The sequence below is a fragment of the Tachypleus tridentatus genome, chromosome 2, assembly GCF_004210375.1.
Source record: "Tachypleus tridentatus isolate NWPU-2018 chromosome 2, ASM421037v1, whole genome shotgun sequence".
Classification (NCBI taxonomy): Eukaryota; Metazoa; Arthropoda; class Merostomata; order Xiphosura; family Limulidae; genus Tachypleus; species Tachypleus tridentatus.
Genome location: NC_134826.1, coordinates 19670576 through 19685377, shown reverse-complemented (window position 1 = coordinate 19685377; position 14802 = coordinate 19670576). Strand labels below are relative to the sequence as shown.

General features: G+C 36.3%; 1 protein-coding gene across 2 annotated transcripts in view; it reads left to right on the top strand.

Annotated features, from left to right (window-relative positions):
- LOC143239100 (glutamate-gated chloride channel-like) overlaps positions 1–14277 on the top strand; it is a 180243-nt gene extending 165966 nt beyond the window's left edge. For both annotated transcript variants that reach the window (XM_076479926.1, XM_076479935.1), the window contains exons 6-9: positions 8306–8388; positions 10484–10618; positions 11991–12406; positions 13408–14277. In XM_076479926.1, the coding sequence (XP_076336041.1) occupies positions 8306–8388; positions 10484–10618; positions 11991–12406; positions 13408–13635 (862 nt within the window). In that variant the 3' untranslated portion in view covers positions 13636–14277. The remainder of the gene's footprint in view (positions 1–8305; positions 8389–10483; positions 10619–11990; positions 12407–13407) is intronic.
- Positions 14278–14802: the final 525 nt, after the last annotated feature.

The window sequence follows — 14802 nt, the reverse complement described above, 5'->3', positions numbered from 1 at the left end:
ATTTACAAAGAAAGTAAATAAATTCAACTATCTAATTTTAGAATAATGTTGTAAATGTCGTTAAATGTTTATCCAAAAGTAATCTATAAATATTATGTTACTTTCTTATAAGAAGGTTGTACGCCATATAAAACTGGTATATAGTAGCGTCGTGAAAGTTAAGTGGAACTTTGTAGAATATTGGTTTGAATTTTGGGCAATGCTACACGAGGGCTCTCTGCGCTAGCTGTCCCTAATTTGGCAGTGAAAGACAAGAGGGAAGACAGCTAGTCATCACCACCCACCGCCAACTCTTGGGCTACTCTTTTACCAACGAGAAATTAGTTTATCCGTTACATTATAAAGTTCCCACGGCTGAAAGAACAAGCAAGTTTGGTAAGACGAAGGTTTGAACCCGCAACCCTCAGATTGCGATTCGAGCACTCTAGTCACCCGACCATGCCGGGTAAATCATAGAATCAATAAACTGGGGATTGCTAGGCTCCAAATTTTTACTGACTGACACTGAATATCAAAGGTCTCCATTATCATCTGATGTGTATGTTGTCTGTCAATTGAAATCTTCTCTTGAAGTCAAACTTTCCAATTCACACAGTGCAACGAATATTTCTGACAGCACTGTAAACAATAAAGCTTGTGGAACGTATTAAAATAAACATATTTCATTTCTGGGTGACTACCATGGACTTACTGAAGCCCTGATGAAATTTTAATGTGGGCCAGGGAATGTCGGTGGAACTATGGATTATCATATAGGTAGAACGTTTTCAACGAAATCTTATTGAGCTCTTGACAGAGCGAGTCTTTTTCTTTCTGGCTTGGATCTAGTTGGTGCTAAATACGAGCCGCTCATAGGGAAACTGACGCTGTATCATGCATCCAACAGTAGTTTTCTTTCTCTATACATTTCAGTAATATATTAAATCTAGTCGTCATTTCTACTCCTAGATGGCAAGCCGTTCGTTATTAAGACACGTTTATCCAACATGTAACAAATGAGAGGTAGTTAACAACGCACGAGGTGTGGTTTAATTTTTCCCCTCTCTGTACTTAGCTTACCTCTCCACGACTGTTTACGTGTGTTTGTGGTTTTCTTAGAGTAAATACACGTCAGACTATCTGCTGTGTTCACTGAGGGAAATCGAATATCGAATCCATGGTTTTAGCTTTGTAAATCCGAAATTTTACCGCTGTTCCAGTGGGGAACCACGAGTTTTTAAATTAATAAACAAATATCATTTCTAATATGGCTAAGTTACTTCGGGTTATAAGGTTTTTTTTATTTCATGGCTAAATTAGTGTTAGGCACGGGGGCTGGATGCAACCCGATAGCCGCGATTTGAACTTTGGCATCAGTTGTTATTCCTTTCTGTCAATGCCATGCTTTCAATATGTTTTCATAAAGTATTCACTTCTTTCATTATGTTTTTATATTTTAAAAAAAATCCTCCGCTAAAATCAGGGGTTCGATTCCTCTCAGCAAAGAGCAGATAGCCAGATAAGCTTTTACTCAGAACATACACACACACACACAAATACACTTATGTAAAAATATTACAATAATTGGTTTGGTTTCGGTTTCGCGCAAAAATACACGAATGCTATCTACGCTATTCGTCCGAAATTCAACAGTGACAGACTAGAGAGAAGACAGCTAGTCAACGACACCCACCGCCAACTCTTGGGCTATTCTTTTAAGAACAAACAGTAGAATTCAACATCACATTACAAGACCCCCACAGCTCAAAGGGCAAGCATATACTCTAACAACCAAAATGTGCCAGGGCCATATTTCAATAAACAAATGTAGATGAATCGCAGCTTAAAGGGTTTTGAGAAACTGAGCTGTCTCAACAGTTATTTATCGTTTTTCTTTTCATCCTAAATGTTCTGTAAGAATGAATAATACTAAACATGGCTATACGTTCACGCGAAAAACTAATACCGGACATAAAGGAGATAGTTTGCTTCCAATATTTCCCGTAGCAGGCTTTAATGCTTAGCATAGTAGCATCAATAATGAATCAGATATTGTATTTCAGTATTAAACTTGTATTCTACGACATGTGGATGTTTTCGTTCCCTGTATGTTTCTATTTTGTGAAAACTGTTCAAAACCTGAAGGTTAAAAATCTTGCAAAGTAACCTCCTTTTCAAAACGTGTGTTCGGTGGTACAACAAAATTAAATAATAGAAAAGGTGTTTTTAAGTTCTGTTTGTTACTTAGACCAGTCACTAAGACAAGTTCAATCATTTTACTTCTACATAACACGAGAAAATGTTCCAAGATACAGGAAGCATATATAACTTAGTAACACTTATCACACCTTTCTAAAACGTTTACATAGCCTCTGAGAGGTTCTTAGAGTATTTGGTAAACTGCATGTGGTAAAGTACCTTTAGAGCTTCTCACTCTGACTGTTTCTGCGTGGGTTAACGAAATGTTCTTACTTTGACTGGTATAAGTTGGTAAAGTGCAGTTAAAGCTTGTACACCCGTCTGTTTCTATGTGTGTTAACAGATGTTCTTACTTAGACTGATATAGTTAAAGCTTATACACCCGTCTGTTTATATGTGTGCTAACGAAATGTTCTTACTTAGACTGATATAGTTAAAGCTTATACACCCGTCTGTTTATATGTGTGCTAACGAAATGTTCTTACTTAGACTGATATAGTTAAAGCTTATACACCCGTCTGTTTATATGTGTGCTAACGAAATGTTCTTACTTAGACTGATATAGTTAAAGCTTATACACCCGTCTGTTTCTATGTGTGCTAACGAAATGTTCTTACTTAGACTGATATAGTTAAAGCTTATACACCCGTCTGTTTATATGTGTGCTAACGAAATGTTCTTACTTAGACTGATATAGTTAAAGCTTATACACCCGTCTGTTTATATGTGTGCTAACGAAATGTTCTTACTTAGACTGATATAGTTAAAGCTTATACACCCGTCTGTTTATATGTGTGCTAACGAAATGTTCTTACTTAGACTGATATAGTTAAAGCTTATACACCCGTCTGTTTCTATGTGTGCTAACGAAATGTTCTTACTTAGACTGATATAGTTAAAGCTTATACACCCGTCTGTTTATATGTGTGCTAACGAAATGTTCTTACTTAGACTGATATAGTTAAAGCTTATACACCCGTCTTTCTATGTGTGCGAACGAAATGTTCTTAATTAGACTGGTATAAGCCGGCGAGTTATAGTTAAAGCTTGTACACCCGTCTGTTTCTATATGTGTTAACAGATGTTCTTACATAGACTGTGTAGTTAAAGCTTGTACACCCGTCTGTTTCTATATGTGTTAACAGATGTTCTTACATAGACTGTGTAGTTAAAGCTTGTACACCCGTCTTTCTATGTGTGTTAACGGAATGTTCTTACTTAGACTGTGTAGTTAAAGCTTGTACACCCGTCTGTTTCTATATGTGTTAACAGATGTTCTTACATAGACTGTGTAGTTAAAGCTTATACACCCGTCTGTTTATATGTGTGCTAACGAAATGTTCTTACTTAGACTGATATAGTTAAAGCTTATACACCCGTCTGTTTCTATATGTGTTAACAGATGTTCTTACTTAGACTGTGTAGTTAAAGCTTGTACATCCGTCTTTCTATGTGTGTTAACGGAATGTTCTTACTTAGACTGTGTAGTTAAAGCTTGTACATCCGTCTTTCTATGTGTGTTAACGGAATGTTCTTGACGAAACGTATGAGTCACCTTTTTTCTCGTGTATTTTCCCTTGTGAGTATCCTACAGTTATTAAAATCTTAATTATTCATTTTTTACCTGTTTCTGTACGTTTTATTCTGGTTCTTTTACCATGTCTTTGGTAATGCCAGAGGTTAATTTCACTGTATCACTGTACTATGTAGAACTGTACAAATTAAGTAAGTATACTGACTATAAAATGGATGAAAAATGCCTGAAATATTCATCAAAGAAAAAACTGATTATTTGTTGTGTAAAGTGATTGGCTGAACGATATAAATGTAGCCATATCATGACGAACTTGCGAGACAAAAGGTAAGAACAAGGATCTCTCCGACTATCAAAGGGATGTTATTGATTAGTTCCTCTAGTAGAAACGTTAATGTTGAAACCTTTTCTTTAATTGGCTGTTCAATGACGTCTATCATTAGATTGTATTAGCAGTTGTGTTAAAAAGAGAAAATATCTGACGCAATAGAATATAGAAGACTGTAGCAACCAAATAACCAAGAGGAAAGAGAAGTGGTTTAGTTTAGAAAGTGTAGCAGATATCAAATTGTACTAAAACTGACTGGTTTCTTTAACAGTCATCGGTCACCCAACAACGACAGTGCTGCCAGTAACCATCCTGTAAACTTCAGGTGCAAAGATAAAATCTCAAAATCGTGTGTGGCTGCTTGGGGTGCAAACTTTGGAAGAATAATAATAGGATATTTGTGATATAAGACGTGTTTCACTTCCTTCTTCTCCTTTTACAATAGAATAAAAAATACCTAGAGATGGTGTAATGGTGTGGAGACAGCTTTCGTAAAATGGTTTCTTTAATGATTTAAGAGTACAGGAGAATAATGTCCATAGTGTAAATGGAAACTGACTGTGTCAACCCTACGATGCTGTATTTCCATCCTGACGAACGCAGACCTTTCCAAAATGACACGGCAACATTTCACTATGCTTGTGTTAACCGAGGTTTGGCTCGAAGCACGTGACAATGAGCTCGTTTTCTTTCTTGGCCAACAAAATCACCAAAACTCAATCTTGTTAAACATCTTTATGGGTGTACTTGGTCATCGTATTTGCTGCCGCAATCCTCTGTCGAACGAAAACCGTAATCCACGGAGAGTGAGAAAAGGACAGTTTCCGGCAGAAGGAGGTTTAATCCGATATTAGATGGAGGTCATAATAAAGGGATCAGTTAAAGTACACGTGATCTTATATTAAGCTAAGGGAAGGAAAAACTTTCTTGTTTGAAAAATTTATTTACAAATATTTTCGATTTCATTTCCAACACACTTATTAACCTAAAATGATGTAGGTTTACTTGACGTTAAACTGGGCGTATTAAGTCAATAGTATAGGATGCCTATTTGATTAAATGGTGAAATATCTGCGGGAGTGTCTTTCTTTTCTCCAGTTATTAATCAATAATATGGTTCACAGAGAAAGAAACGTGAGAACCATAGAGTTTTCAAAATGTCCTTTTCAGCAAGCAGTATGGTTATCTTGTGTTTTTTTTCTTTTGTCTCATATCATTAAGAAATGTCTTGAACTTAGTGAATGTCAAATAAAATAGTTTCTTAATAAGTTAAACACAATAAGTATAAAGCGCTAATAATTACAGACAACAACAGCTAATTTATTCTAAAATAAACAGATCACTAAACAACATAGTTTGGTTTATGGCCTCATGTTGAAAGGATAATGGAAAATGTTAATAATATTCATATATATATAGTTTAATTTTGATTTGGTTGTTGTTAGTTTCTTCAGTCTATAAAGTTACCACAGAGCCACTACAAATAATCGTATGGTAACTGTTAACAATATTCATATATACGTGTAAAAACGCTGGTATGGTAAGAGTTAGCCCTATGTAGAGGAACGAACAGCGGTCATCATCAGGTTCACAAAGAAAGAAGGTAACTGACCGATAGCTGACCACATGTTTGAAGGCGATTGTGTAATTGAGTGTAGGAATGTAGAGGGCATACTTAGATATTAGATAAAACTTATTAATATAGATATAAAGGTGTTCCTTGGTATTAGTTTATTTTGGGCTTGAGTTGTTGTATAAGTAAGGCTTCTCTAATTTTGCGTTTATATTTGTTTCTTTATTTAGTATTTGGGTGTTTTCTATGGTTGTGTTGTGTTTATTTGACTTACAGTGTTCGAAAACGTGTGAAGGTGACTTTTTACGTTCTTTGAATCTGGTTTCCATTTTTCTACTTGTTTCTCCAATATAGAAGTTGTGGCAGTTATCACATTGTATATCAGACACAAACAAATTTAAACCAATACACACAAATCCAACATGGAATGCAACTAAACAAAATACTACTAAAAATGATAAAAACCAACACAATTTCACAAATACTTTATTCCTACCTACGTAAAACCGACTCACGCACACCACAAATATACGACATCCCCAAACCTCATAAACACGATTGTCCACTACAACCAATATTGTCCACATATGAATCGTTTAATTACAATCATGGAAAATACATAGCATGGTCATTCTCCAAATATGTAACATCAGCCAGCTCATTCATCAAAGACTCCTTTAATTTCAAATCTAACCTTAATCAACTCAATCATAAAGCCTTAATGGCCAGTTTCGATGTCATATCCTTGTTTACAAAAGTCCCAACTCCTGAAGCCTGCAAGATAGCCTTAGAACTCTATATCCGAGACCATAACCCATCAATAGACATTCCCAGCAACCAATTAGCAACCCTCATAGAATTCACCACGATGAAGACAAACTTCATGTTCAACAACCACAACTATATACAAACAAATGGCCTAGGCATTGAAAACCCAGTATCACCAGTTCTAGCCAATATTGTTATGACACAAGTTGAAACACAAGCAATTAACACAGCATTACATCCACCACTGCTACCACTTGTACAGATATGTAGACGACACGGTTGCGGGATTCAAATCTACAGAACACACACTTAATTTTTACAATCACAGTAACTCTACACATCCCAACATTAACTTCACATGTGAACAGGATGAAAGCTATCAAATATCATTTCTTAACCTCAAAATTACAAGAATCGATACACAATTCAAAACAGAAATCCACCGAAAAATCACCCATACCGAACTATACATTCCTTGGGACTCAGCACATGAAACAAAACAAAAACTCAACATTCAAAGAAACCAAATAAACACAGCCATAAAACTATGCTCACCAGATAAAATTAACGATGAATTAGACAAAATAAAACAATACTTCATCAACATCAATAAGTTTTCTCCACAAACCGTAGAAAACATTATACACACACACCCAGACAGAAAGCAAAATCAACCAACAAAAGTAAATATATCTCACGAATCAAAAAATCACGAAACCATATACTGCTGCATACCATATATTTTCGACATCAGCAGAAAAATAACCAACATTTGGCAAGAACTAGTAACAAAATATGACATTCCAGTTAATAGCAAATTAACTCAAAAACAAGGCACAAAACTAACGTCTATACTATGTAAAAACTACACTGACAAACACCACACCAACATTATTTATAAAATACAATGTGATAACTGCCACGACATCCATATTGGAGAAACAAGTGGCAAAATGGAAACCAGATTCAAAGAACACAAAAAAGTCACCTTCACACGTTTTTAAACACAGCAAATCAAATAAACACAACATAACCATAGAAAACACCCAAATACTAAATAAATAAACAAACATAAACAAACGCAAAATTAGAGAAGCCTTACTATACAGTAACTCAAGCCCAAAATAAACCAATACAAAGGAACACCTTTATACCTATATTAATAAATATATCCAACATCTAAGCACGCCCTCTACATTCCTACACTCAATTACATAACCGCCTTCAAACATGTGGTCAACTATCGGTCAGTTACCTTCTTTCTTTGTGAACCTAACGATAACCGAAGAGGGTCGAAACGTTGTTCGCTCCTCTATATAGTGCTTTTTCTGTCCATACCAGCCGTTTTTATATATATTTTCTCTACAAGTGGGTTTTCTCGTCATCACGGAATATTCATATATATATATATATACAATTTAAAATTGATCTGGTTAGTTTCTTAAGCCGACAGACTTACCGTTGAACCACTGAGAGACCAACAATTTTAAATGGAACCGACCAAGAAACGTGAGAAGTAATTTCAAACGTCAATTTGATCGTTATGACATAACGCATTATTATTATCCTAATAATAACATAATAATACAATTTGAGCTTCGATCTCTCGGTAAGCTGAAAATCCACTTTGCAGAAGCTAAATCATTGCTGTAGGTTTCGAGAGGTGGAGTGGAATTTTTGCCTGATTGTAAATTTGACGTTTGTTTGTGGTTAAGCACAAAGCTGAGCAATGTGTGCTCTGCCCACCACGTGTATCGAAACCCAATTTATAGCGTTGTAGGCCAACAGACACACAACTGAGCCACTGGGCGCAGGTGTACAATTTAAACCAAGCTTTATTGTAGCAGTAAAGATAAGCTGGTAGATATGGTAGTCATGGTAAAAAATAAACCTGTAGTTTCTTATCCTATCTCTTCTTCAACAGAATATCTCTTGTTTTGTCATGTCCAATGAATCTCAAGTACTACCCGTTGGACAAGCAGACTTGTTCTATCGTCATGGCCAGTTGTAAGTAACTTCTAGATACAAATCTATATTTATGTATAAATGTATACTTCTATTTAGAAGATCTCCGAAAACATTTCTCTTTCCAAACAGGTGAGTCCAGCTTTGTTTTGTGTTATAAAAAGTTAAGTCCAAACTTTCGTAAAAAGTTTCTGTTTGTGTTTATTTGGTATTTTCAACATGAAAGGCACCTTATACGCACGAGGGCTAGCCCTCCAGGTTAATATTTCTGGCGTTCAAATATAGCTATCCCTAATCTTGAGCTACTGACCAAAAGGTCTTTCACCGGCTATAACCGAATGATGGAAATGACTTTCAAGGTGTAACTCACTCACACAGAAACGTGTTCAGAAGCATCGATGCGTAAATTTTGGGTCTTCCAACCCGCAGGCCGGTACGTTAACCACTATACAATACATCATTGCATCGTCTGTTACAGTTTAAATGAATCAGTGAACTGTTTTAAAGGTGTATTGAGTTTCTCGACCTCTGTAATGTACGTCAGTACTTAGGTATTAGACCCAATATTTAAGTTTATACACGTGGAACGGAGTAAATCATTTTTGAACGCGAACTTAACCGTTTATGATGTAGAAGTTATAATTGTTTGTTTGTTTTTTAATTTCGCGCAAAGCTACACGAGGGCTATCTGTACTACTCGTCCCTAATTTAGCAGTGTGAGACCAGAGGGAAAGCATCTAGCCATCACCACTAACCGCCAACTCTTGAGTTACTCTTTACTAACAAATAATAGGATTGACCGTCACATTATAACGCCCCCACTGCTGAAAGAGCGAGCATATTTGGTGTGACAAGAATTCGAACCTACAACCCTCAGATTACGAGTCGAGTACCTTACCCATCTGACCGTGCCGGGCCTTATATTGAGGGACGGAAAACTGGTTAACTATTCCCTGATCTGGTGCAGGCAGTTGTCCGCTTCTACATGCAGATATGCATGTTGTTCATATTTGTATGTGTGTAAATATTGTTTTCACTGTTCTTAAAGTGAATAAAATCTGTTTATTTATCATACAACTAAACCCTCACTCAAGTTACTTATTACAGAACACTGCCCTTATTTCTTGATCAATCTGCTCTTATATGAAAAGCCTGACCCTTGCCTTGAAATCACTTTCACCAGAAAATGCTGCAGCGGTACGTTAAAATAATTAAAATTTAAATTATGTAGAACCAAATTACATTTCATTGGAATTTGATGTCAATAATTTACATATTTAAACAACCATACACCAAAACGAAATCGAAAATACACCTGTTGTTGAAAGAACGTGTGGAACAGGCTACAAACAACCCCTCGTGTAACGTTACGCAGAAAAGAAAGAGTCCACTAAATTGTATAATAAAAAATTGCATTCATTTTCAAAATGCCAAATTTGGGTCTAATATTCCAGTAAATACAATGTAACAAGAATGCAACCGTTGTATGATAAACACCATCTGCTTGTAATGTCTGTCTTATCCTACGATGTCATTGTGCATTAGCACATAAGTGGTATAAAATTAATGTTATTTTGCTATAAATGCATGGATTTTCTCTGTTTCATTCCTAACATAAGGCGTAATCGAATGTCGTATCAAACTATTGATTTTTTCTCGTTCTTAGTAGAGAAACTGAACATAATGATTGATACAGTAGTTAAAAATGGTTACGACCGCATAAATGAAGAACAAACTACGGGTGTTTCCCTCCACCGTGCCTATAATTTCGTTTTTATTTACAAAAGAAATATATAGATGGCCCATAAAGCTTTTAAAATGAGACAATACATGTAGCAAATGAAGCGCGAACTTAAGAACCAAAAAAAAAAAAAAAAAGGTCATACAAGTCTGGAATTAATGCTGTAATTTGTATAGTTCGTAAATACCAAATAAACCAAACCCCAAAGAATGCCTGGTAATAACTATGTCTCCCGAAAGTATCTAAAATATACCGCCGTAGTTTCCGTGAAGTTTTAGTTTTCGAATGTCGATTATGTAGATGGTTCGCTATCATGGTGTTATTTATGTAGAAAAGATTGTAACGTGAACTCTAAATGACATCAAACCATTGTTCAATTTCATGTTCTATACACAGATGGTTATACCACGGAGGATCTGAAGTTTGAATGGAAGGAAGGTGACCCGGTCCAAGTGACCAAAAATCTACATCTTCCTCGATTCACACTGGAAAAATATCTCACCAACTACTGTACCAGTAAGACAAACACAGGTGATTTTTTTTAATATTGTAATTAAATAAGGAGTGAAGAGTTTGTTAGTTTTTTTTTAATTTCGCGCACAGCTACAGGAGGGTTATCTGCGCTAGTCGTCCCTAATTTTACAGCGTAAGACCAGAGGGAAGGAATCTAGTCATCACCATCCATCTCCAACTCTTGGGCTACACTTTTACCGACGAAAAGGCGAGTATGTTTGGTGTGACGGAGATTCGAACCCGCGGCCCTCAAATTACGAGTAGAGCACCTTTTCACAACCTGGCCATGCCGGACCTAATGTGTGAAAAGAATGATAAAAATGAATGACCTCTTGTGATTGCACAGAGGTAAGCTTAAAGGCTTATAACGTTAAAATTTGGAGTTCGATTTCCACAAGTAGCACAGCGCTGATAGCCCATAGTACAGTTTTATAGAAACAAACCAGGTAAAAGAAGAATGTTCTGGTAAAACTATATTTATGTCCGTGTTAAGTTTGAATGTTTGGTACAAATTACTGGACGCTATTCACTGTTAGAACGTGAATAAGATATAACGGGTTAGGATTTTCTGTTTTTGTACAGCTTGGTTTGTGTTTGTTTAAAACAGTCTAATTCTATGAACACGTTTATCGATACTGTAGTTTTCAATAAGTACTTCTATACGAACCAATAAAAGCACAATAATCCAACATGGCCACGTGGTCTAGGAGCACTCGATTCGCAATCTGAGAGTCATGGAATCGAACCTCCTTCCTATAGAAAACATGTTTGCTCTTTCAGCCGTATGGTTGTTATGATGTGACGGTCATTCCCACTATTCTTTGGTAAAAGAGTAGCCCAAGAGTTGGCGATGGGTGGTGATGACTAGGAACGGCTATCTCATATAGCCGTCGTATATCTTTGCGCGAAATTCAAACTTCAAACACAAGAACTTCTGAGAATCGTAATACAGCATATCCAGTTGTGTACTAACAGTAAAACCTGGTTCTTCCAGAAGTTTACGAATTTGTTTCATATTTTCTTCGTCCATTTTCATAAAACATATAATTAAATTAACGAATCGGGATTTGAAAAAAAAAAAACGTTCCTACGGACTTAAACGCTAAGATCTGAGTTTCGATACCTGTGGAAGGCAAAGCATAGATAGCTCATGAATCAATAAACAGTAGAAGTGTACTCGTTTGTTTGGAATTAAACACGCAGCTACACAATGGATTACCTGTGTTCTGCCCACCAACGGTATAAAAATCCAGTTTTTAGGCGTAGGCATACCGCTGTACCACTGGGGTCAAACAGCACGTGCTTGAATGTGTGTGTCGCCTAACAAAGTTGTTTTTCTGAGTGTGTGTGTTTTTATTTGTGTTATTTGATTGAATGTTTCTCTCCTCAGGTGAGTACAGTTGTTTAAAGGTGGACTTGGTTTTCAAGCGTGAGTTTAGCTACTATCTGATCACGATCTATATACCCTGTTGCATGCTGGTCATTGTATCTTGGGTTTCTTTCTGGTTGGACCAAAACGCCATTCCCGCTCGTGTTTCCCTTGGAGTCACCACCCTGCTCACTATGGCAACCCAAACTTCCGGTATCAATGCGTCACTTCCTCCTGTATCCTACACCAAGGCTATTGATGTATGGACTGGCGTCTGTCTCACCTTCGTATTTGGAGCCTTATTGGAATTTGCTCTGGTGAACTACGCTTCCAGAAGCCAAATTCTACAAGGACCTAAGACTTCACGAAAGTGGGATATTGAGAACTCTTCACTTGATCCTGACCACCTAGAAGATGGTGCCACAACATTTGCTATGGTATGTCAAAAATTACTCTACATATGAAGAGTCTCCATTCAGTACCAATAGATGGTCAAGGATTTAAAAAAAAAAACTAAATTATTTGTCAGCTGACCATCCACGATAACACCCAAATATACTACATATTCATTCATTTCGACTATATGGTCAAATATTTAAAAAAAAACAACTAAATTGTTAATTATCAACTGACCATCCACCATAACACCCAAATATACAACATATTCATTCATTTCGACTACATGGCCAAATATTTTTTTAAAAAAACTAAATTGTTAATTATCAACTGACCATCTATGATAACACCCAAATATACAAAATATTCATTCATTTCGACTACATGGTCAAATATTTTTTAAAAAAAACTAAATTGTTAATTATCAACTGACCATCTACGATGACACCCAAATATACAAAATATTCATCCATTTCGACTACATGGTCAAATTTTTTTAAACTAAATTGTTAATTATCAACTGATACTCCACTCAAGTCTAAAATATCTTTTTTACAGTAATTCCATTATCATCGAATAAACTCAGTAAAAGTTACTTGTTAATTATTAAAATAAATCTGAGTATATCATTTGAGTTACAAACATATTTAAAGTTCTCGTGCAGTTTTTGTTTTCTTAACCACGTGCTTTTAGTTCTTTCTATTTTTAAAAAGTATCTTGTGTTTGTTTTAATATATTTATTATATATTAATAATATTATTAATATATTTAATATATTCCGTTTTTTACTCGTATTTTTCCTCATAATTGCTTTTCATGCGTTTTTGTACGAAATATAAACCGTAAAAATACTTGCTCATAAAATTTTGCCCTAAAACTTTTCCTACACAAAATTAGCAACTTGTATACAGAAAAAATAAGTTTTTTTTTTTTCCGTATCTCTTTATAATACTATGTATGTTTGGTATCTACCGACGGACGTTTTATTTCGGTACAACAAATTCAGTTTTGTTAACTGAGAAATGGCCTTTAACCATTTCAGAAACCCTTGGTCCATCATCACGGAGAAATTCAAAATGACAAGTTTCAAAGATGTGAAATCCACATGCAAGCTTCCAGAAGTATAAACCCCTTTAAGACCTGGCTCAAGAAATTCCCCACTCGATCCAAGAGAATTGACGTCATGTCACGAATCCTTTTTCCACTGATGTTTGCACTCTTTAATTTGGTGTATTGGACAACGTACCTTCTCCGACACGAAGAAATGTAAGCCTTTTGTGGTTTTTTGTGGAACTACAAAGGGAGTTGATACTTTTACCTTTAAAAACAAAGGCGCTAAATCGTCCATCAAGAAAAAAATTAAGGCTTGACTTCAGTTTCGGTGTTCTCTAACTGTCCTTAAGGAACATAAGTATATCATCATCACCACAACATATACATGCCCACTCCTAGCATTGAAGATTGTGCTTCTAAATTATCAGTATTTTAGAGATTCTGACTCAAATCATGAAGAATCGAGGTTAAGTTGCAAACATTACAAATAAATAAAGGAATATTGGACGGTGCAGGAACTCGTAACTTGCTTGAGTATCAAAAGATGACATCGTAACAAAATAAGTCCTAGCGATTTAACTGTATGCAGTGCCAACGCCAAATTGGTAATGATTGGAGTTGCTTTGGAGATGTTTTTGCTTTGCTCAGTTTTGTGTCACATCGGGACCAGAAAACAGCATGAAGTACTTGTGTCGCATCTGGACCAGAGAACAGCATGAAGTACTTGTGTCGCATCGGGAACAGAGAACAGCATGAAGTACTTGTGTCGCATCAGGACCAGAGAACAGCATGAAGTACTTGTGTCGCATCAGGACCAGAGAACAGCATGAAGTACTTGTGTCTCATCAGGATCAGAGAACAGCAGAACAGCATGAAGTACTTGTGTCGCATCAGGACCAGAGAACAGCATGAAGTACTTGTGTCGCATCTGGACCAGAGAACAGCATGAAGTACTTGTGTCGCATCGGGATCAGAGAACAGCATGAAGTACTTGTGTCGCATCAGGACCAGAGAACAGCATGAAGTACTTGTGTCGCATCAGGACCAGAGAATAGCATGAAGTACTTGTGTCGCATCAGGATCAGAGAACAGCAGGAAGTACTTGTGTCACATCGGGAACAGAGAACAGCATGAAGTACTTGTGTCGCATCAGGACCAGAGAACAGCATGAAGTACTTATGTAGCATCAGGACCAGAGAACAGCATGAAGTACTTGTGTCACATCAGGACCAGAGAACAGCATGAAGTACTTGTGTCGCATCAGGACCAGAGAACAGCATGAAGTACTTGTGTCGCATCTGGACCAGAGAACAGCATGAAGTACTTATGTCACATCTGGAACAGAGAACAGCATGAAGTACTTATGTAGCATCGGGACCAGAGA